At 43.4% G+C, this 23,436-nt stretch overlaps 1 protein-coding gene across 3 annotated transcripts in view; it reads right to left on the bottom strand.

Moving 5' to 3' along the window:
* The window catches only part of AGBL1 (AGBL carboxypeptidase 1), a 618,212-nt gene extending 600,503 nt beyond the window's left edge, over window positions 1–17,709 (bottom strand). For 2 of the 3 annotated variants that reach the window (XM_045522553.2, XM_074353945.1), the window contains exon 1: window positions 17,323–17,709. In XM_045522553.2, coding sequence (XP_045378509.2) covers window positions 17,323–17,373 — 51 coding nt within the window. In that variant the 5' untranslated portion in view covers window positions 17,374–17,709. The remainder of the gene's footprint in view (window positions 1–17,322) is intronic. The other variant, XM_045522552.2, reaches the window with a different exon arrangement.
* Between the last annotated feature and the right edge of the window lie 5,727 nt (window positions 17,710–23,436).

Here is a 23,436-nt window from a genome sequence, read left to right as displayed (position 1 = left end):
CACAAAAAAATGGGAAAGATGGTCCATAAAAAATGAAATGATTTACCCAAGGTCACACAGCTAGTTCCCAAGCAAACTGGTGGCCCAAGTCTACTCATTCCTTCTCAGAGATATTTAGTGTCACTAGGGGTCAACTGACCATGAATCTTCCAGGGCTTAAGCCTCAGGGTCCCTTACTTGCATATGATTCTTTCAAGACCTGAGAAGTGTCCTTACTTACATGGTCATATGTTTTTGTATATTTGCAGAAGGAAGGTATTTTAACCACAAGTAGGACCCCTATTTCTTTCCTCTTCAACTTCCTACAAGTACTTTGCCCATGTTTTGAGTGATGTTGGAGTTGTGTTGAGAATTTAGTGAACCCGGATTGATTTCTATGATTTACAGTAACTCCTGTGTATAGCTGTGTTACTGTTAGCTATCCTGGCACAGCAATGGCTTCCAGGAATGTTCCTACCTAGGCAGGCTCACCAGCATCATGACAGGAAGGTCCCATCATTCTGGGAACGTTGCTTACAGCATCCAGCCCTGGATGTGGCTAATGCAGGAGAAGCAAGGAAGGCATACCAAGTCCAGAGCCAAATATCCTTTCAAAACTTACAGCTCTTTCAAAAGAAACTCAACAGAGGTTTTCTCCAACTTGACAATAATCCTAAAAGTTTACCTGATATGAGCAAAAAACAAGTTGTGACACTGAGAAATTTTTCATTATCAATAGTAAAAAATAAATTATGATTGACCATGCTGGAAAGAGGCTGAATTGGCCTTATTCTCTACAGAAAATGGTATTATAAAATGTCATGTGAATAGGGCCATCAGCAAAAAAAGTTATGATAAAAAGGATTATAAAGAAATGCCCAGAAGTCAATTAAAAATACATTATTTTTATGGATTTTGTGATTCTTGTCGTAATTGTCAACTTTTTCAAAATCATTACTTTGTAAAGATTTCTTATTCTAAACAAATATTCCCTTTCCTATTTAATTTTATATTCGTAATTTTGTATTCTTTTTCTTAACGAGGGATCCCGAAGTTATGTAAGTTTCAGGCCCTACAAAACCTGGGTCCACTCCTGATTATCACATTATAATACTTTATATTAATAGCAACATTTAATGAGTACCAACTAAGCACAGCCAGGCGCTGTCATGGGTACACTATCCCTCTTCACTTTAGTTCATCCTCATTTTATTTCATTTTATTTCATCATATATATAGGGGAAATTCTGAAATTTCCCATCCCCTTTTTTAAAAGAAGACACACAAAACTGTTTTATCTTGGTGAGGATGCATGCTCATTATCATGAAAATTAATTACTATGGTCAGTGTGTGAATTTAAGTCTCTGCTCAGACGTAGAGATACCGCTTCTTGTTTTTGTCAAAGGAGCCATCTTTAGTCTCTTCCCCTTTAATCTTTAATATACTGGTCCCAGTGAGATAATTGACTTGAAAATTAGATCAAAAGATGTGTTTAATTGCTTGTAAAATAAGAGTAAGGCAACTCTGATTACGGTAGCATGGGGCTCTCCTAATACTGTGTATGGATTTATAGCATGACATCAGTTTGGGTTCTTCCCATTCATTAATTGGTTATTGTCTTGGTTCTCAATTATTTTCAAAAGATCTGATCTTCCTGGAGAATTGAGTAATAAAAAGTGATGTGTTACTATACGAGCCGCCGGAATTGGAGTCCACAGAGATGCGTGAGGCTCGGAAAAACACTGAGAGGGCAAAACAGCAGCCAGTCCATTCCTAGGGCTTCTTGTTTTGTAACCCAAGGAGGAGACTTGAACCGAGTGCTTGCCACCCTCCTTCCTCCCACGTCTCCCCTTCCTGCCCCACCAGTGATAGAAGAAGAGAGAATGCTGGTTCAATGTGAATAGTAAAGCAATGATGATATCACTCATGTGGAATCTTAAAAAAAAAAAAAAGACACTACGAATTCATCCACAAAACAGAAACAGACTCACAGACTTAGTAAACAATCTTACCGTTACTGGGGAAAGGGGGTGGGAAGGGATACATCTAGGAGTTTGAGATTTACAAATGTGAGCCACTATATATAAAAATAGATTTTTTTTAAGTTTCTTCTGTATAGCACAGGGAACTATGTTCAATATCTTGCAATAACCTCTAATAAAAAATATGCAAATGAATATATGCACATATATGCATGACTGGGATATTGTGCTGTACACCAGAGATTGACACATTGTAACTGACTGCACTTCAATTAAAATAAATAAATAAATAGAAAAAATAGTAAAGCAATGGAGGTAAGCCGCCATCCTCCTGTGTTCACTGAGGAATCCTAGAGCGTGCCTTTCACTCTGAAGCACATCCAAAATGCTTCCCAGAAGGAACTTCTGAGAAGCTCAATATTTTCATAGGATGGGCGGCTTGACATTGCTTCAGCTGCAAGGGGCAGGGTGGGGGAAGACAGGTGAAAATTCATCAAGCATCTACACATCTTCCTTAACTCACAATGGGGTTACATTCTGATAAACTCATTCTAATTTGAAAATATTATGTCAAAAATGCACTGAATACACCTAACCCGCCGAACAACATAGCTCAGCCTAGTCTACCTTTGGCATGCTCAGAACACTTACATGAGCCTCCAGCTGGGCAAGATCATCTAAAGCCCATTTTATAATGAAGTATTGAACGTCTCATGTAACTTACTGAATATTGTACTGCAATTGAAAACAGCACAGTTGTCTGGGTACAGAATGGTGGTACGTGGACTAGCTGTTTACCTTCATGATGGAGTAGCTGGCTGGGAGCTTAGGTTCACTGATGCTGCCCAGTATTAAGAGAGAATATCATACCATATATCACCAGCCAGGAAAAGATCCAAATTCAAAACTCAAACTAGGGCTTCTACTAAGTGCCTGTTGATTTCACACCATCATAGGTAGAAAAGTCATTGTCAGTGGGGGACATTAGTCGTGTGTGCTAGCACGTTCACCAGGATATTGCCTTTCATCTTCACAACAGGTAGATATCATTTTCCCCATTATATAGAGGAAGAAACTGAGGTTTCAGAAGCTAGATAACTTGCTTAGGAGCACACAGTTTGTAGGCAGTAGAACTAGGGTTGAAATTCAGCACTCTCTGGAGCTAAACCCAATGTCTGGCCACTACAGATCAAAATTAAGCTCTGTAATCTTTAACCTTCTGCAGAAGTCATCAAAACAAGGATGAAAACCATGGAGAGCCATGGTTGTTTGTAAAACCCTTCTATTTTACCTTCTCCTGTGGTCTCTCATGCACTTGTAAACCTCTGGTCGCCATGGCCATCTTCATTTTGGCATGCCTGGATCTTGGCGTCCATACAATTGCTTGCTGAATGATTTTGGACCCCAAATGTTTCCCACAGTGTGTTCTGTCTTTAATCAACTCTAATTGGTCTCCTTCTCCCATCTGTGAATTAAAATACACTTTGCCTCCAGGCATGTGTCACTCACATAGTTCAACAATTCCTCTAGCCTCAGGAATACATCAAAGCCAATTGCACTCATCACTGCCAATTGGTTCTCAGGGCTCAAAAGCACACTGCCAGTGGGAGTGAGGAGGAGGTGGCTCTGGAGGAAAACGTCTGTCCTGAGATTCACTAGCCTGATTCTTCTATGAGCAAATCCGAGAATGAGCAAGGGCAGGATTACTGTCTTTCTCAGAGAAAATATTTGGACCAAATCACCCTGTGCTATCTGGTATGGTGCCATCTTAAATTTCAGCCTCAATTAGTAAAATGAATAAAGGGCTGATTGACTAGAGCAGGGCCCTAACCTTGGCACTGATGACATTTTAGACTAGGTAATTCTTTGGGGGGGGGGTGGTTCTGGGCATTGTAGCATATTTAGCTTTTAGCAGCATTAGGATGCTAACCATTACAGGATGTTTAGCCAGTAGCATCTCCCACAACTGTGACAATCAAAATTGTCTCCAGACATTGCAAAATGTCCCATGGGGTGGGGCAAAATGATCCCTAGTTGACAATCACTGGAATTAACTGAAAAGATGTGTATTATCCCAAAATTAAATGGAGGTTTTGAGCTCTGATTAGGGCTCAAGATAGGTCCAGAGGTCTTCCACATCCGATCAGTCCTCTGTCTTCATGCACCCCTAACATATCATGCATGAAAACTGCTTTCACCACGGGTACCTTGGAGTGCATCCAAATGCACTTATGTCCTGAAAAATGGGGAATCAGCTTTCATGAAAACAATTCTATGAACCAAATCATACCAAGACCAAGTACATATAACTTAAGTATCAGATTCACTGAATATTGAATCTTCGTGTTCTCTCTGTATATCCAAGCAGCACTTGACAAGTACAACAGAACACTAGGTTACAATACACCAGAGAAATTATCCATACATCGGACTGAACACACATTTATTTGCACATTATTGTTCCTATAAATTTTGTTCCCGTGGCATTTTCAGAATTAAATGACAGCATGGGGAGCAAGACATTTGGAAGCAAAAAGAAAAGTGATTCTCAGATGAGAATTGAAGAGATGGAACGCTGAGTTGGCAGGTCACTCTGTAAATACTAGCATAACTTCACATACTCCATGTGGCTTGTAAGTCACACCAAATAAAACTCTCTATATAAAACTCACTCACTTTCACAGACCTCATTGAACTGGGTCTGAGGACTGACTGTCTACCAAGAAGAGATAGAAAAAGCTGTAAAGAGTCATGATTGGGTTGGTCCAGAAGAGAATAAGACACACTAGTTTGTTCAATTGCATTGAAGCTCTAAAACTTGAGGGATCAATTCATCACATGGGGGTCACTGTATTCAAAGGCTCTGGGCCCTGCCCCTGTGAAAGGCGGAGCATATGGCGGGTACTGGTTTGGGCTCAATATGGGTCTCTCCTCTCTGCTTCTCTCCTCTTCACACACCTTCTCCTCTTTTCCGTCACCTTCTTCCTCCTCTGTTACTAGGATGATAATTGTCATCATCATCAACATTTATATATTGACATAAATTAGTTTTATGATAGAAGCAAAGAGTCCTCATGGTCTTAATCCCTAGGGAATATTCGTAATACAGAACTAACTGAATGAGGGTTGGTGGCCCCAGTAAGGTGAGTGCCTTTCCTAGCCTCAAGGAAGATAATTTACCTGATTTATTTATGGAAGAAAGGGGCACTGACATAGAATCCCAGTCATCCTCTGGTTGGTCAGTGCAGGTGAATTGCCAAATCCTAGCATCAGAGGATGAAAGGATGCCAAGACTAGGATGAAATATTTATTACCATAGCTGAATAAAGAATCGGAAACAGTAACCCTAGTTAAGCTTAGAATACAGCTGAAATTCTAGAGAAGACTCAGAGCTTTACTCCTAATTGTGATCAACACGTACAGAGGTGACAGAACTCTGAAAGCAGGCTAGTCAGGTGCAATCTGCACTGGGCAATCCTGCACAGGGTCTGATATCTGCACAGGGAGAACATCATGGGAAGGAGAATTTTCTAGGCCCCTCTTATTAATGCCTAAATGTCTTGGAATAAATTGGCTAACTCCTGGTCAGCATGGAAATGGCATGTGAATAAGAAACAGGTGGTCTCAGGATGAGAAAACCACGCATTTTGCTACCTCAGATCAGCCACTCCTGAGGACAGAAAGCTAGGGCATAGGGTGGAGCTGCGCTAGGCTACTCAAGGAAGGAGTATCTACCTTCTATGAGAGGCTCTTTCTTCCATGGGTATTCAGAGAATCGAAGGGTTGGATTCTCATTGCTAATCATCATGGCTACATTTCATACAGGGTGTGCTCATAATATTAAGAACCCTATCCAATAAATTTAATTCCTCAAGCCTCTGGCTGGTACTCCATCTAATAGATGTATGACCTTTAAAAAAGTATAACTCATAAATATCTCCTCTCTACTATGCCTCTCATACAAGGAGGAAATCATGGAATAATATAAATTTACCCTAAAGACTTACCTAATCCAGTATTTTCTTGAAAGGTCAGAAATCTCCTACTGAGAGTATCTGGATTTAGGCATCACAGGAGATATAGCATTAAATTTCACTGAATCATACAGAGAAAAATGTTTATTCTCAGTAAAACGCTTATTCTTCTTCGGGGAAATGTCTTAGTTATTAGTACATTTCCAACTCTTCAGTAGCTGCTAATCTTTTTAGAAAGCAGAGAACAGGCCTCAGGCTCAGAGACTCCACAGGCAACAGTGTCTAGCTGGACTTTAAGAGCACTGCTTTGTTTACAGCAAATTTACCTTTGTGGTTGTTTCCTATTTTTGCTAAGTACTATGGCTATACTTATGGTTGTAGGTAAAGTGCCACCTGAAGTAAAATTAAAATGAATATATTTGCTGAATATTGAAATAAATCATGTTAAGTAAACAATAGTATCACTGATCCAAAATATTTTTTTAAAAAATCATAAAAGTAGCATGCAAATGACTAAAGTTGAGGGGAAATGATCTCATTCTTATTCCTTTTCTTAAAGATGAGGAAACTGTGACCCCAGGGGTTATATGGTTTGTCCAAGATCACACAGTCAATTAGTAGCAAAGGCAGGATTTGAACCTAGGCCTCTGATGCCCAGTCTAACAGTTACCACCTGTGGCAAACACTGCAGGTGTGCCTCTTAGGTCTCTCCAGACTCAGGCCTTCATCCCTCCCAGCCAAAGGGAGTATTAGTAACTGACAGCTCTCACCTTGATCCCTCTCTGGGATTTGCTGCCAGGTGGAGGGGGTCTCCAAGGTCACACCCCCTGTCTGGAAGCAGCCTAGAACCGATGACTGGCCAATGGTGCAGGAGAGGAGGTATGAAGGTTCAACACCCTGGCCCCAGGACAAGACAACTGCTAAAGGACCATCCAAGTTCCAGAACTCCCGGCGGGACCAGCTGGAGCCTTTGCTGTAACTGCACGGCAGTTCGACTCCTCCTGCTGCCCGACCCTCTTCCTTCCTTCCCCCTGTGTGGACTCCAGGCACTCCTCGGTCCACTTCCTGCATGCAAATCTTTCTCTCAAACTCTGTTTCCCAGGGAACCTACAAAACATCATCTTTCCTCTCTGTTTTGAAGAGAAAAACGAAGTTACTTATCCTAATATCATATCATTAAAAGGAACAGAGGAAAAGCAAGTAAATATAATATCCTAATTAGTTGTGACCAAATTAGAATTGTATAACTCATTGCCAAAGGTGGCTATAAAACTTAAAAAGCAAGAAAAGAAATGGCGTATAATCATGGGTAGCTTATCTGAGTTTGAGGGGATTTTTTTTTTTTTTTGGTCAAAAATGAAATGCAATGAATTTTGACAGATGTGTACACCTATGAAACCATTAGCAAAATCAAGACTGCTAACATTTCCATCGCTCCCCAAGAGGTGCAAATTTCAAACTCCTGATTTATCCGTTCCCATCCCCTTTACCCTCTGGCAACCATAAGTTTGCTCTCTATGTCTATGAGTCTGTTTCTATTTTGTAGATAAGTTCGTTTGTGTCTTTTTTTTTAATCCACATATAAGTGATATCATATAATAGTTTTCTTTCTGTCTCTGGCTTACTTCACTTAGAATGACAATTTCCAAGTCCATCCATGTTGCTTGCTACAAATGGCATTATTTTATTCTTTTTCATGGTTGAATAGTATTCCATTATATATGTATACACACACACACACACACACACACACACACACACACACACACACACATAACTTCTTTATCCAATTTTGTTTCCATGTCTTGGATATCGTAAATAATGTTGCTGTGAACACTGGGGTGCATCTCTTTTCCAATTATATTTTTCTCCAGATACATGTAGATATATTATTTTAAAAGAACTTCCCTTGGTTTTAATCTCTTTGAACATAGTAGCCAAAGCTTTCTTACATTCTGTGCCTGGTAATTCCAGTTCCTGGAGTACTGGTAGGTCTAATTCTGTCATCTGTTATTTCTGCTGGTGATACTCATATTGACTTATCTCCCCTTGTTCCTGGTTTTCAAATTATTTGCAGAATTAATGTAAGCCCTAGTATGAAATTTTCTTCCACTGATGGAGATTTTAGTTTGCTACTACCAGCCACCTCGGATCTCTAGGAATCTGAGACCACCTGTTCAAGTCTTAGGATTTTTCTAGGCCACTCAAGTGAAATAAAGAAAGGCTCAACGTGAAGATTAGTTTATATATGATTCACCTTTTCTTCCAAGGAGCATCCCTTCAGGTCTCAGTCCAAAAGCAGAGTTTCCCAGGGTCCCCATTCTTGGCAAGCCCTGAATTCTAACTCCTGTTCTCCTAGACATGCAAGGCTACAGAACACACAATCCAATCTTTCCAGCCCACACCTTCCAAAACAGTAAATGCCTCCAAGACAGAAGTGCCAGAGTTTTGCTCATCTCTCTGGGTTTCCCACCCCTCCGGACCTCACTTCATCAAATGCTCATCATCTCATTAGGGTATTGAGGCTTTTTAGAAAAAAAGTATTTATATTTTACCCATATTTTTAATTGTCTCCAACTCAAGGCTTGGTCTTAATTACATAATCAATCAATTACTCAGAAAGAGAAGTTCATGGAAGGTTGGAGATTGAGAATCCCCTTCTTCCAAGAATACACTGTGCATGATGTTATCTCTTCATTAAAAATAATACTTTATAATTACTTGATCATCTGTCAACCCCAGCAATCCCATGGCATAGCTTCTCATTAAAACAGTAGGCAAATCTAAGGTTTAAATTCTTAGTTAGAGTGTATATGTATGATTATCTAGGGAGAGGGTCTGCAACTTTCAGGAGACTCTCAAATGTATAGCTGATTCCTCTGGAAACAGTGAACTCTGAGAGAACAAGGACCATGACATGTTTACTTTAGAATTCTCAATACCCAATAAAGGTTTGTTGAAAAATGAATAACAACTATAACAAAGCAAAGCATAGATGATTTTAGAGAGAGGTGTAAAAAAGCTAAAGATCTAATCTGTTCTTAGAAATAATAATCAGTACATATTTATAAACTTAAAATGTGCAGTATACTGTATATATGTGTTTACATGCAATATAATGTGTATGTAGAATCTAACTGTAATAAAAAAAGAGAGAGTTATAAATGCTTGGATGCTATTTCAGAAGAGAGAGAAAAATGTCATTTGCATAATTTATCAAAAGAGGCCTTTTTTGAAAAGAAACATTACAGTTGATCCCTCAAAAGTACTGATAATTTCCACAAGTACAGACCAGGTATGAAAGATGTTCAGGAGAAAGTTGGGAAGTGAAAGTAAAAAGAATACTGTGCCCAGTTCAGAGGTGTGAAGGATCTATCACAGTTGGACGGAATTGTGGGGTTTCCCTTACGTGATTAGAATTTCCCCTACTATTCCAACTTTAAAGAGCTCCATTCCAAGAAACAAAACCCAAGTAAATACCTTGAGAGAGTGAAAACGTGTGGCGTGGCTTATTGTGGCCCTGAAATTTCTCACAAAATTTTGTGTAAGCATTTATCTGGGGAAAGTGTCTTTAGCTTTCAATGGCATCAAAAAGGGATCTGTGACACCCTACTCCCTGGAAGAAAAAAAAAAAAAAAAAGAATGAAAAGATTAAGAATCACTGACTCGGAGTTTAAAAAAAAAACAAAACCACATATGAATGAACATAAGTCCACAGGCGTAGCTGCACACATTACAGCTGCTGAGTAATCGGATCTTCCCCCGGGGGCTTAGAGCAATGATAATACTGTGCTCTCCACCAGTCACCACAGAATAAAATGGTCCATGGGGCAAAGGAGGGCAGGTGTGACTGCACTGCAGCATTTGGATCTCTTTCTTCCTGACATTAGTCATTAACATTTGGAAGAATTTCAGTAGGAAAGTGTCTGACTAATATCACTCTTGAACCTTGTCACCCACTACCTAGCACAGCCTCTGGCCCAGGGAAGCATTCAATAAATGAAGGAACCATAACGGGAGAGTCATAATAAACCAAGGAAACAGATGATACTGCTGGGAAGATCTCCTAGCACTGAAGTGAAAACCATCAAACCATACAGGATGCCACCCCAGGGGATTCAAGTCAAACAGAAAGACAATGGCAGCGTCCAAAATCAACTCGAGCTGCCCGAAGCCCAGCCAAGAAACCTTTATATGTTCATTTTAACTAAACATTTAAGTCAAATGTAAAATTTCCAAATATTATCAAGCAGAGCTCTATTAGATATTACAGAACTGGGATCTTCCAGTAAAAGAAATTTTAAGGATATAGATTTGTTTACTGTTGCCACATACTAGTGAAGTGTGGTATGGCAGAAGCTCTGTGAAAGCACCAAGATTTAAGAAAAAGAGAATGGTATGGAGTTAAATTCAAGCATCAGTAAGTACTAGAGTTAGATCATGAGAGAAGTGTCTCCTGGCCAAAAATAACTCATGAAAGAAAGGTTTGATAAAGTTGACTATTAAAATGTAACACATAAAACATCAACAATTGAAAACAAGACAACACAAACCAAGTCAAATCTAAGTGAAACACTAGAAGAAAATGTACTTCTATTTATTTCAGTTATAGTACCTCCACATACTAAACTACTATGTAACAATCACAAAAGATTGAACTGGGTCCATCTGTGTTGGTTTGAAGGTGTACAATTATACTGATATGTAGAAAAAGCAAATTGAATAATATTGTGTTAAAATGATTACACACATAGACATAGATATATATAGTTATAGAAATACACATATTGCTATATGTATGTAAACATATAAAAGAATATACATCAGACACTTGTGTGGTTGCCTTAGGGAGTAGGATTTAATGGGAGATTTTTGCTCGCTAAAATTTATATCGATATTTTAATTAAAATTTTATAATTATGAGATTGTATTATGTCTTTAATCAGGAAAAAATGTTTAATAGTGAAAAGGACAGGTTTAAAAAATAAAAAAAAAAGAGAGAGAGACTGTAGCCTGATGAGTAACAGCAATGAGTAATAAGCAAGCTAGAGTCAGAGCGTGCCTGAGTTCAAATTGTGACTCTGCTACTTAAAGGCTCTGTGGCCTTGAGCAAATGCCTTGTGTTCCTCATCTGTCAAATAGAGACAACAGTTGTACCTACTTCATTGGACTGTTGTGAGGATTACATGAGATAACACATGTAAAATGCTTAGAATACTTCCCAGCACTTAGTAAGTGCTACAAATGTGAACAGCTCATGGCAAAAACACTTCTTGAATTTTCATATCCATTTTCAGATAACACCCATCTGAATATTATCATTGTAGTCTCTTCCTTAGTCTAAAAATCTAACAGTCATTTGCGAAGTTTTTTCCCCTTTAGGACATATGATACATAATGAATAATGAAAGTCAAGGAGAAAATGAGGTTTTCTTATAGCCTCTTATTAATCCACCTATTGTGAAAAGTAAAAGAAATATGCACTGTCACAGGATTTCTTGGATTAATTCGAGTTTTAAGAGGGATGGAATAAGGATGCCTATGGGTCAAAAACGGAGGACACTGGGCTGTACTGAGTGGTGGGATGCAGAGAGGAGAGATGTTAACACACATTGGGTTTCAGGATTTTTTTAAGGGTCGGGAGAACTCATTACTGACCATTTATTGAAGAAGCTGCCTTCTGTCCAAGTTCCCTAGGGAAAGTTTCATCAGATACCCTGCCTGTGAAATCTGACCCTGTCTTTCATCTGAAATCTGAGGCTTACGCTGTCCTTGTCACCATCTGTCCTCCTGATCCGAAGCAGAATGGCTCTCTTGAGCCTCTAGGAAGAGCCTTTTTCTAAACCTCCACATCTGTCACTTATATTCTTTCTCCCAACCAAGTAAGGATTAGAATTCATGTCAACTCAAGGCCTACAGATAGGTTGTAGAGTCATCAGCGAGTGGAATTCACCAACTGAAGGAACGACCCCAAGTCTCCAACAGAACTAACTTTTCATTAGTTCAGATTAGAAACATTTCAACATGCTCGAGGTCAGTTTCCAGACCAGGAAAAATTCAGCCCTCATGGACCAGCAGTCTTTAACATGGCATTGATCTACAAACATTGTTTCCCAAATATGCTCCATGGATTCCTAATGTCCTGTGGGATACTAGTGGGATTTTGTTATTAAAAAAAGATCTCATCTCCAAGATGCTTTGGAAATGCTGTATATTATACCCCAGCTTGATAATATACCATGCATATTCATTTTATTAGTCAATCAACAAATATTTATTGAGCACCTAATACTACATAGTGCTTTAGGTAGTAGGGATAAAGGTGAACAAGAAAGATAAGATCTTTACCCTGGTTGGGGAAGGAAGGGAAAACACACACAAGTATCAGGAAATGGCAAGTTCTATGCAGAGAGTCAAACTAAAGAGACAGGACTTCGGGTGACTGGGTTGTAAGAGCAGTCCTCTCTGAATAAAAGACATCTAAACTGAGACCTATAAGCCAAAATACTTGAAAAGATGTTAAAAGACTGATGATCTTTCAGTAAAGAAATCTAGTAAATTTATTCACCCTGACATCTTAGATCCATCTGTCACCAAGACCCACTGTGAGTGGAAAACTCACTGGTGTTCCATGGAACCCAGTTTGAGAAGTGCTGAACTGAGCATGTCTTGGGCTGGTAGTGCTGTTGAATGCAGGCAATATCTGCAGGACAGTCACCTAGTACACTGCGACTGAAATGACCTGAAAGCTCAGCTTGGAGGCCAATAGACATAATCACTGCCTTCAGTGACACCTAGAAAAGTGGAGGCGGCAGCAGCAGGGAATGGCATTGTGAACAGTGGGATTTCATGATCTGTAAGACTTGCCCCCAGGAGAACCCAGAGCATCATATGAGGTGCTGCGTTTGCAAGAAGAGCAGCCTGGGTGTTGAGGACACCCATGGCAGGTGAGGGAAGTCCCCACTTGGCAGCTGGCAGCCCCAGCAGGCCCCTGCTGTTCCATCACTCTCTTTCTGTGCCATCTCCCACCCCTACACCCTGCTTGAGCCTGAAGGCCTCCAGCCAGTGGGTCAGCAAATCACGGCCTATTGGCCCAATCCAGTCTATCACCTGTTTTGGGATGTGAATTTTACTAGAATGTAGCCATGCCCCCTCATTTGCAAATTGTCTACAACTACAGTGGCAGGGCTGAAGGCAAAGACCCTGTGACCCACAAAGCTTAAAAATTCTAATTTTAGGCCCTTAGAGTTTGCTGACCACTGCCGTAGGCACTGTTCTCTGCCTCCTGACCAGTCCTCCCAGTCTCATGGGAACAGCTGCTGCCCTCCCCAGATGTGCCCCATGGGAGTCTCCATTCTCCTTGGCAGACACCTACCACCTGGGAAAATCTGTTCAGAATCTTCTCAGTGCCCCTCCTTGGCCTCAGAGGGTTAATACACCTGGCGAGAGCACGTCCACAGGGCTGAATTCCCTCTGCCCCAATCCCAGCTATGCCACTCACTCTTTTTATGACCGTGAGAAATTTGTTAACCTCTCCAACCTTCCATCTGAGCACGTTGTGATGAGGATAACAACACTACCCGCCTCCTGGGGTTGTTGCGAGGATTAGATGAGACGGTGCACCTGAAGGAATCTGCACAGGTCCCGACCTGCAGAAACTGCTTAATAAGTGTTACTTATTATTTTGACCACTATTATGAACGGGACCGACTACAGAGAATTCGACACACAAAACACGAGTCTGACAAAGTCCCTCCATGCAAAGCATCTCAAGTCACTCTCAACTAACAAATATGAATTAAGGGAGTTTGGGCAAGGGTGTGGAGCATACAGAACTTTCATAAACTAATGGTATTTACATGGTTAATAGGTGTATATCTTGCAGTAACCATTCTTGAAAATCTCAAAAAAAAAAAAAAAAAAAAAAACAAACTCAGAAAGCCTCAAATTTCACCAAACAGAGAAATCCTGTTTAGAAGTTCTACACAATGTTTGCCAGCTAAAAGAAAAATTCTTCTCTTGATTTTTCCAAGCCCTTCTGTTTATATCCGAGGGGACAGCTCAGTTTCCACTCCACCTGGCCCCATGGATGTGCACTAGATGGATATTTCTGCATCCTCCATGGAGAATTCTAGAAAGGAAATTTTTAAACGCATGTTTTGGAAACAAAACTCCCAAGTGCTATGAATGAACCGTATCAGGCATCATTTTCCCGCCCATCCCCTCGCTGGAGCCCAGGAGCTGAAATCACCTGTTGTCTTGGAAATAATCCTTGGAGGAACAAGTCCAAGGGGGGAAGTGGAGTTGTCGTCCCACCCAGGTTTTCTATTATCTAAGCTCAATGCGAACTCAAGACAGGAAGCCCCACATCCTGCAGCCTCATTCACAATCCATAATAGATGATGTTCCTGGAGCCCAAGTCGCAAAAAAGGAGTTCACTATGCACATTTTGGCCAAGATACAGTCCTGGGATTCAGTTTGAGCAGCTATAACATAAAATAATAAAGTACAAATGCAAACAGCAAGCATGTGCCCATATCACAGCTCAGAGTGTGCCACAAGCTGACCAAATAACTATACATTTTTCATGTGTCAGTACGGTACTTAATTGGCATTTTGTGGGAAGCCGCTGGGGGAGGGCTCCCGGCATCAGGGCTGGCGTGGAGTCCACATCCTGCTACCCCAGCAGCTCCTCATCTTCCCCATTAACTCAAACTACATGGGGAAACGAGAGGAGGGCGAATGAGACACCTTCCCTTTTTTTTCCAAGTGTACTGGAGTCTACCCAGGAAAAAAGCAGGGCAGGTTGATGAAAAGCCTAGGGAAGTGTTCCCAGCCTCTCCACTGTGTACCCAACTGGGGAAAGTGTAAAAACCAGAGTCATTTGAACAGCCATTTAAAACAGTCATTTGAGAATCTGTTTTTTCAAATGGATTCTCTTAATCCTCGCACAAAGAGCTGAGCAAAGTATTTTTATTGTCCCCCTTTTACAGATATGGAAATGAAGGCTCAGAGAGGTTTTGGGGCTTGCCTAAGGATCTACAGCTGGTAAGGGCCAGAGAGCGGGGTGCGCATCTGGTTCTTTCCGTCTCTCGCACCTGTGCTCTGGGCTGTCTTCTTTTTCACTCAGGCCCTCGTGAGTCAGTCTGATTTTCTGCCTCAACCTCAAACGGTAAAAGTCAGGGACTTGGAAAAATGTCTGGGTAGAATTCTGATTCTCACACTTTGAGGACAGAGCTAAGGCTGCGTTGAAATTGAGGTAGGAAAAATCACTAACCCCCTCCCTGTCTGTACAGGCAGAGGTAATAGGCAGAACACTGATATTCCTTAATGATCCAGTTGGTTTTGTCACGGGGCCCCAAACAGGCAGAAGTGGTGATGCCCTGGGATGCGGGTTTCTGCTATCACATGGTGGGGATGCTGTCCCCCTCTGCTTGCTCTTTCTGGTCATCTGTTTTCTCTCTCCCTTTCCCAGGCAATGGTCTGGGGTCCTCCTGAAAGGCATGGGGAACTCATGTTGTGAGCTCACATTCCATTCAGACATAACCACTGTCTACCCCAGAGGTTTGGGAAGCAATACAAAGCCTTCTGTCTCTCACTTTTGTGCACGAAGGAAGGAGGACTGCCTTGAGTCCCTAGGACCTTTGGGATCCCCAATCAAAAGCATTTTAGCTAATCGCTTCCCAGAAATTCTGTGGGCTCTCCTGGTCCCACGGGGAATGGGGATGAAACATCCTTCCACAGAATATCTGCCCTGGGTTCTTTTCTCCTGGGTCAGTAGAGTTCTGACTTCTACTGTCAAGACAGAAACCAGGCTTAGGGAGGCCCCTGAAGAAGGCTGACTCAGGGCTTGGCCAGAAACCCAAGTCGTTTCCACCACCAGATTCTGATCAACTAGAGGACACAGCGGAAGCGTGTTCCGGTTATTTTCGTGTTCTGGTTAATTGGGAACTAAGTAGGGTATATTGAACATAATTAAATCTTTCTCTGATGATTGAGAATCTTGCGGTGCTCTGGAACGATTATTCTAAACATCAATTAGAAATCCCCACTGGTGGGAAGACAGGAGATGGAGCTCATCCTGCAGTGACTTCCAGGCCAACTGCAAATTTATTCTGAGGTTCACTCCCACCCTCAACACTCCCAGCCCAGATGCATTTGTGCCTTTGATGTGTCAGACAGTATGAGTCAAAGACACTAGGGTCACCGGATATTGAAGTTCTTTGGTGCTAGTCCCAGTTCCCCTATTAAGTAGTTACACGACCTCAGGGAAGTTACTTCACTTCTGAGACTCAGTTTCCTTAGCTGTACACTGGAAGGCTGGATTTATTGGTACTTAAACTTTTTAGGGATTCAGATTTCCTTAAGAATCCAAGGAAACTAAGCTTTCCAAAGCAGGGAAGAATGAACATAAGCACAAACCATTTACATTCTGAATTAGGGGGTGGGGGTCATGGAGTCCCTGAAGCCCACTCTCCTATGATGCCCATCCGCGGGCTTCAGGTTTAAAATCCTGGAGCAGAAGATCTCTTAGGCCCCTTTGAGCCATGCATTCCCTGCATCCGGTTAGGTGCAGGCATCTACCCAAGTCTGTACAGCAGTGCTTCTTGGCCTTAGCTGTACATTGAGACCACCTGGGAAGTTTCCAAAACTCCAGTGCCCAGGGTGCTCCACAGACCAATTAAATCGGAATTTTGCTGGGTGGGTCCCAGGCATCAGTATTTTTTAACATCTTCCAAGAGTTTCTAGGGTGCAGACAGGTTCGCAAACCGGTGCTCTAGGACAAGAATTCTCAGAATTAGGAATGAATAGAATCACGCTGGGGGCAAGGCAGGTCCCCAGGCCCCTGCCCCCCCCCCCCCGGGGATGGTGATTTCTTTTGGCCAGATCCCACCTAAGAAGATGTGTGGTAAATAGGCATCCTAGGCAATTCGGATGCAGATCCCTCTTTGGGAACCTGGTAACAGCCATTCATCAGAAGCCCAGGGGAGTCCTCTGTCCTGCCGCACTCCCCGCCCAGGCAGATCTGCGAAATCCCCGCAGGTCTCCTGCCTGGCTCAGGGAGAACTTGCAACAGGTCTGCATTTGCCAAACAGCTTTTTCTCCACCTTGCCTATCTCTAGCAAACCTGGATTCTTTAGCCTCAGCCTCTAATCCCACCAGGTTCAATAATTTAAGCAGAGCGCTCATAACTTCGTCAGGTTTAATATTTAAACACTATAGCATCACTTAGGTCAGCCTCAAGGTGAGAGCTGCTGCTGACGCCAGGGTTATTGCTGGTTAGCAAACCCGGCCACTGGTGCCAGAGGGGACTCTGCGGGAGCTCGGCTCCAGGGCAGGCCCGGCCCTGAGACCCAGCCGCCCTGCAGCCCCTGCCTCTTCCTACCTGGAGCGTGCGCAGCAGGACCTGCAGCCCACTGGCTTCCTGTTCGGCCATCACTTCCTCGGGTCCCGGGGAGTCGGCTGCCTGCGGCCAGATCGGGGTTGGAGAGGCGGCGGCTGCCAAGCTGCCCGCTGCCCGCCTCGCGGGGACTGCTGAGGGAGGCCTCAGCTGCACATGCTGCTGAGTGTGAAGTCACCGCGCTGCAACCCTAGACCTCGGCACGGGCGTGAGTGCCCCCCGACTCCCACTGTGGGGATTAGATGAGCCCCAGCCTGGGGAGGGCTGAGCATTTGGGCGCGGGGGTGGAGAGGGCACCGGCGTGAGTCACTCACCCACCTCCAGGCCCACGCAGGAGCCACCCTGGATGGCTGACAGGCATTCCCAGCTGACCTGGTCAGACTCCCTGCAGAGGCTCGCTCGGCCCTCCCCGCTGGTTCCCCCCCACCCCCGCCTTTATTTTGGTCTGTTGCCGGCTCCCGGGTAACAGGAGACCCAAGAGTGCTTGCACAACCGTGGCCATGCAGGGCACAGAAGCCCAGGGCCCCCTGAGGTCCCAGGCTTAGGGACCGAAGCTCTGGCTGAGAAGGAAAATAAATGCTCCAGACAGTTTCTACCAACAGGCTCCCTTATATAATCTTTTAACTTTTACAATAACACTGTAGAGGTAGTGATAGCATTACCACCCCTACCCAGACCCCCTTTCCACAAATGAGAAACCAAGGCACAGTGACATTAGGACACAGGAATGGAGCTTAGGAGCATACGCCAGGCCTCCGACAAGCAAACCGGCATCAAAGCCCACGCACGGACCGTTACACCATCCTGCCTCTTGCTGCTGCAAACGCATTGATCTGGGAGCCCTGTCCCCCACCTCCCTGGCTCATTTCCTCCAGACGATGCAGGATCCATCATCCCTTTCTCTGTCTTCTGCTTAGAATGTGCCAGAAGAGCTTTAGTGGATAAGTAGCCATCCAACCCTGCTCCGCATGTCACCACCTGCGTATCTTACAGGCCTTTTAGATGCTGGCTTCTCAGGGTGTAGCTGGGGTCTCACCTAGCAGTTTGCTAGGCTCCAGCCCCAGAGCTCCTGAATCAGAATCTGTATTTTCACAAGACCCCCAGGGGACACATAGCTGGTTAACAAAATTACTAGAGGACTAAACTTTGGGACATCCCAGTGTGGACCACATTGATGACAGGGCTGTGAACCTATGTGTTCAATGTCTGATGATTCTTGTCCCCATCACTAGCACACAACAAGCTCAAAAGAAAGCACAATGTTCATGTGTGAAATTGGAGAGTGAGCTCATTGAAGTTCACGACCGACCTAGAGCACAGCTAGGCAGAAGGGCCTGGGCTCACGGCCAGCACCCCCGTGCAGAGTTTGGGGGAGCTTTCGTGAGCGTCAGAGCATCCAGCTGGCAGCTACCCAAGCATGCTGTGGTGACTGAGGAAAGGGAGTTTGCATTTCCTGGTCCTACTTGGCCGAATGTTCCTAACTCAGGAGACAGACAGCATCTCAGTTATTCCCTCTCAATGCCAGGACTGACCAAGACCTCAAATTCAAGGACAAAAATTCATGTGGTGCCTGCCCTCCAGAAACTTCCACTCTTAATGGCTTTAAATATGAAGACCTTCCATGCAAGGAATGGACTATAATACTCACATTTATGGAGTGTCGTGGGTGGGGGAAAGTTGATCCCTACACTTCCCAACACCTCTAATGACAGGAGGGAAGAAATGAAGTCCCTCCCTCCAAGGACTTCCACCCTCTGTGAGAGGTGGAGCTTTTCAGGGCACACATTCTATGATCCTCTAAGATCCAGGGGTGCAGGGAGGACTGAACTGTCCCATGTCACTATCTTAAGGGCAGAGATCCATGCCCCTTAACTGCAGAATAAAGAAAAGAGAGAGAGGGAAGGAAACATAAAACCTCCCTCCCAACATATACCTAAAAAAATAATTTAAAGAAAAAAGCCTTTGCAGTAATAATTCCCAAAAACAACCTCTGAGAACATAACTAAAGGTATTTCTGTGGTCACAGTCTGGTCTGTTAGCACTGATGTAAAACTGGCTGCACCTGAACAGGTTATCTTGGTTCAGCTCCCTGGAACTGCATAGGGCAGAGGCGAGGTAAAAAGCTTACACATAAAGGGATCACTCTCTTTTACTCAGTGACTCCTTTCCCCTGCAGCACTATGAACCTTATTCTCAGTAAGAAATAAGGCAAGGAGTAGCTTCCCTCTTTCTTTAATCTTTCTTTAGCAGCATGCCTGTTTCACATGCCCAGCTTGGATGCACTTCCCCATCACTCCTGACAAAGCTCCATCCTCTGGGGAGTCATCATCTCCTTGCCCATATGGATACACATGGATGCCAGACAAGGGATGAAGTGCTGATTTCGCCCTCTGATTTTCTAACACAATTAGGGCTTGCCTCTAGCTTATTTCAGCTCTCCATCGCACCTTTGGCATTCCTCTCTTGCTCCCCCAACACTTACACCTCAACACTACCCCATGGAGACCCCAGCAACCCTGCTCCCCTCTCCCAACACAATTCTCTTTACTCTCAAGCTCTGGGAAAACCCCAGCAGTGCCCCCATCCAAACCTCCCTCTCCTGGATTCCATCTTAATGAGACGCCAGCTCTATGAGTGAACTAATTAACTTCGGCTGGAGTCTAAATGGGTGATGGTAGCTTAGCATATGCACTTTCCTATTAGTATTTGAATCTCAACAGGGGCTTTCCTAAAAGGCAGGCGCTGATACTCAAGCTCAGAATCCTCCCAGGACATACAGTATCCAGAGCAGATTGAAATGAGTGCTCATCAAACCACATGGGGCAGCCAGCAGGGGAAAGTCAGACCCTGAGGAAGGCCAGGGAGGAGGCTGCTTTGGGCAGAAGAGAAAGACCTTCCTACTTTCTTCACCTCATACCCTGTGAAGGAGGCATTTAGGGAAGCCCAAATAGAACTCAGGCCTTTGACTTCAAAGAAAGATACACTTAATGTGGTCCAGAGATTCCTTTTGCAGTTCAGGGGCCCCCAAGACCACCCTCAGGTTCAATCATTCACTAGAAGGACCCCCAGAACTCAGCAAAGCTGTTACACTCACAGTTACGGTTTGTTACAGCAGAAGGATACAGACCAAAACCAGTTAAGGGAAGAGGCGCACAGGGCAGGGCCCCAGACAGACCAGGCACGCGCGGCCAGCTACGCTCCCCCAGGGAGTCGTGCGGACAACACGGGTTACAACACGCACAGAGTACTGCCAACCAGGGAAGCCCACCCGAGCCAGGCTGTCCAGGGATTTCTTTAAGGGTTGGTCATGAAGCCGTGGCTGACCACCCACATGGCTGACCTTAGTCTCCAGCCCCTCCAGAGGTCAAGCTGACACCATGTGGCCCAAGGTCCCCACCTAAATCATATTGTTTACATAGTCTATCTAGCATGGCCCAAGGTCCCCAGGCAAACAGATACTCTTAATCTATTCCAAGGACTTAAAGATCACCTCTCAGGAGCTGTGCAAGAGCCAGAATCTTATTGGGACGAGGTTAATCCTTTACTGCACACCTGCCCTTTTATCCCATAATCTCAGGCCCAAGAATCTCATAATATCACATGTCTAAGCTAAAGAAATAAGCACAGGCCTGTACAATCAGGAGAACCCAACAGACAGTAAAATGTCAGTTCTAACAGAGTGGTGATTAACAAAGTGAGGCTGATGTAGCGGGAGTTTCCTTATAACATCCAGAGAATTCACTTCCCTGGCTCTTCCTTTTCAACATTTTTATCAATGACTTGGATGAAAATAAAGACTGCAAACTTATCAGATTTTCTGATGACACCCAATTGAGAAAGATACAAATATGTCAGATGACATAGTTGGGATCCAAAAATATTTCAGAAGCCTTGAGTGATGGACCAGATCCTACGTGATGAAATATAACAGAGCCAGGTGGAAGCTCTTTCCCCTGGATCCTCAACACCAGCTGTGCAAAAACAAGGTAAGAGACTTGGCTAAACAGTGTTGAAGGTGGGAAAAGGCTTGGGCATTTAGCCAGAAGGGAGAACCACCAGAGGGTCAGCATGGCCCCATATCCCAAAGTGTCTTTTTAATCTAATGCCATCACTTTTAAACGCTGTATCTGCACCAGGATGGCAGTGAGGCTGCACTGAGGTTCCACCTTTGCAGGAGCTCAGCATGGGGCCTGACACAGAGGAGGTGCCCATCAATGAGAGCCATGTATTATTATTATGGACATCGCCCATGGAAGAGTGGTAACCACAACAGAGGAGACCCCAGTCCTGCTCAACGCTGCCGGGCCTCTAGATGCATGACAGCTTTTATCAAGGCTGGAAAGGATGTGGAGGAGGGATGGGTTCTGAAAGCAAGAAACGGAAGTAAAGGGTGGAGCTACCAGGAGCCCGATCTGGGGCAGGTGCAGAACTGTCCTGAGCTGGTTCCGGCCAATGCAAGGGGCTGCTTCCCTCCCCAGCAGGGACTGGAAGACCATTTGGTCAGAAGGTTCTGGAGGAAATTCCAGCACTGGGCGACTTTGACAGGCCCTACAGTCAATGACTTGATGGGGTGAGGAGAAAGACTTAGAGAGCTCCCTGGCTCCAGGTCACACAGCCAGCAGACAGCAACGCTGGAACTAACTCTCCCTCCTAATCTGCTATCTAGGGCGTATCCCACTTTCCCAGGAGGCACATGAGAGATGTGGGTGGAACTTAGATAAACAATTTTCATTTCAATAGACAGGTTGTATCTCAACCTATATTAGAAAAAAAAAATCTAATTAGCACAATAAAACCATGATTTGTTAGGTATTAATTCTCATGATAAAGGTTAAAGTTTAGAAGTGAGTCAATGTTAAGAAAAACATTAAGGGAATAATAGTACACGTGGCTCCCAGACACGGCAAAAATCTAGAGGAAGTTAGTAGCTAAAATTATGGAAGGGTCACAGTGCTCCACGTTTCCTAATACTCAGCTCAGATTATCTTTTCCCTAATCTTTCAGTGAGACCAAAACTCAAATAATAGCTAACACTCTCTTTGCTCAGATACATTTTAAGCTGTTTAGTATAAAGATTTACCCAAGCACATGCATGTGACCAGTCTATCACAGTGACTATTTACATACAATGTTACTATCTTTAAACTTTCCATTTCATGCTCTGGTTTTCTTCATTTTTACTTTCCTGATTTTTTTTCCTGCCCCACCTCCAGCACACACATGTGCACACACACGTGCACACACACTGGTGCCTGCACACACAGATACACACCTTCTCTGCAACCTTCTGCCAGTCAGAACAAGGCTGCCTTGACAAAATGATATCAGAGTTGATAGGCTGCCCCTACTGTCCCTCAGAAGATTTCCTTCACCTTCTCCTAATGCACGAAATTCCTAAGGAGGGGAAAGTGTGGGATGCAAAAGTCATGCTAGGGGATAGGCTTTTCCACAGTGAAGGGGGTTTCAGTGGCAGCTGATTTATCCTCCTTCTCTTAATATTGTTCATTCTGCCCCTACCCCAACCAGACATCACCACCACTCAAGTCCCCACCCGTTTGCCGTTCAGTGTGGAGTAATAAGGATTATAATTACAATTAGGATGTGCTAACTCAGGAAGGTGGCTATTAGCGTTGTGTGTCCACAAGGAGTTTCTTATGAACTAGGTAAGCCTTGCTTTACAATGTTACCTTTTTAGACAGGCTCGGGGATATTGTTGCTTGTCTTTATGTAGATTTGTGTTTTCTGTTAGAAAAGAATAAGTGTTTTTCAAATCTTCCAAAGTTTTGTCGGACAAATTTTTCTTAAGTTATTCCAGAACCCCCTTGCTATTGCCACAGAAAGGATCAGTGGTCCCAGTAGCAAATATATATTAGGGCAATTCAATTATTTCTATTAGATAGTGTTAGAAGGACAATTAGCTCTGTAATAGTCCCTATTTTTTTTTACTTCATTAATTTATACTCTTTATAATGTTCTTCACTCTGCTTACATTGCTTGTATTTTTCTAGTTTCTTAAGGGAAAAACTCAGATCACTGATTTTAAATCTTTCTTCTTTGTTAATATCAGCATATAAAGCTATAAATCTCCCTCTATGTACT

The sequence above is a fragment of the Camelus bactrianus genome, chromosome 27 (assembly GCF_048773025.1).
Source record: "Camelus bactrianus isolate YW-2024 breed Bactrian camel chromosome 27, ASM4877302v1, whole genome shotgun sequence".
In the NCBI taxonomy this organism is placed as follows: Eukaryota; Metazoa; Chordata; class Mammalia; order Artiodactyla; family Camelidae; genus Camelus; species Camelus bactrianus.
Note: the sequence above shows the minus strand (reverse complement) of the source record. Positions and strands in the feature narration are given on the sequence as shown.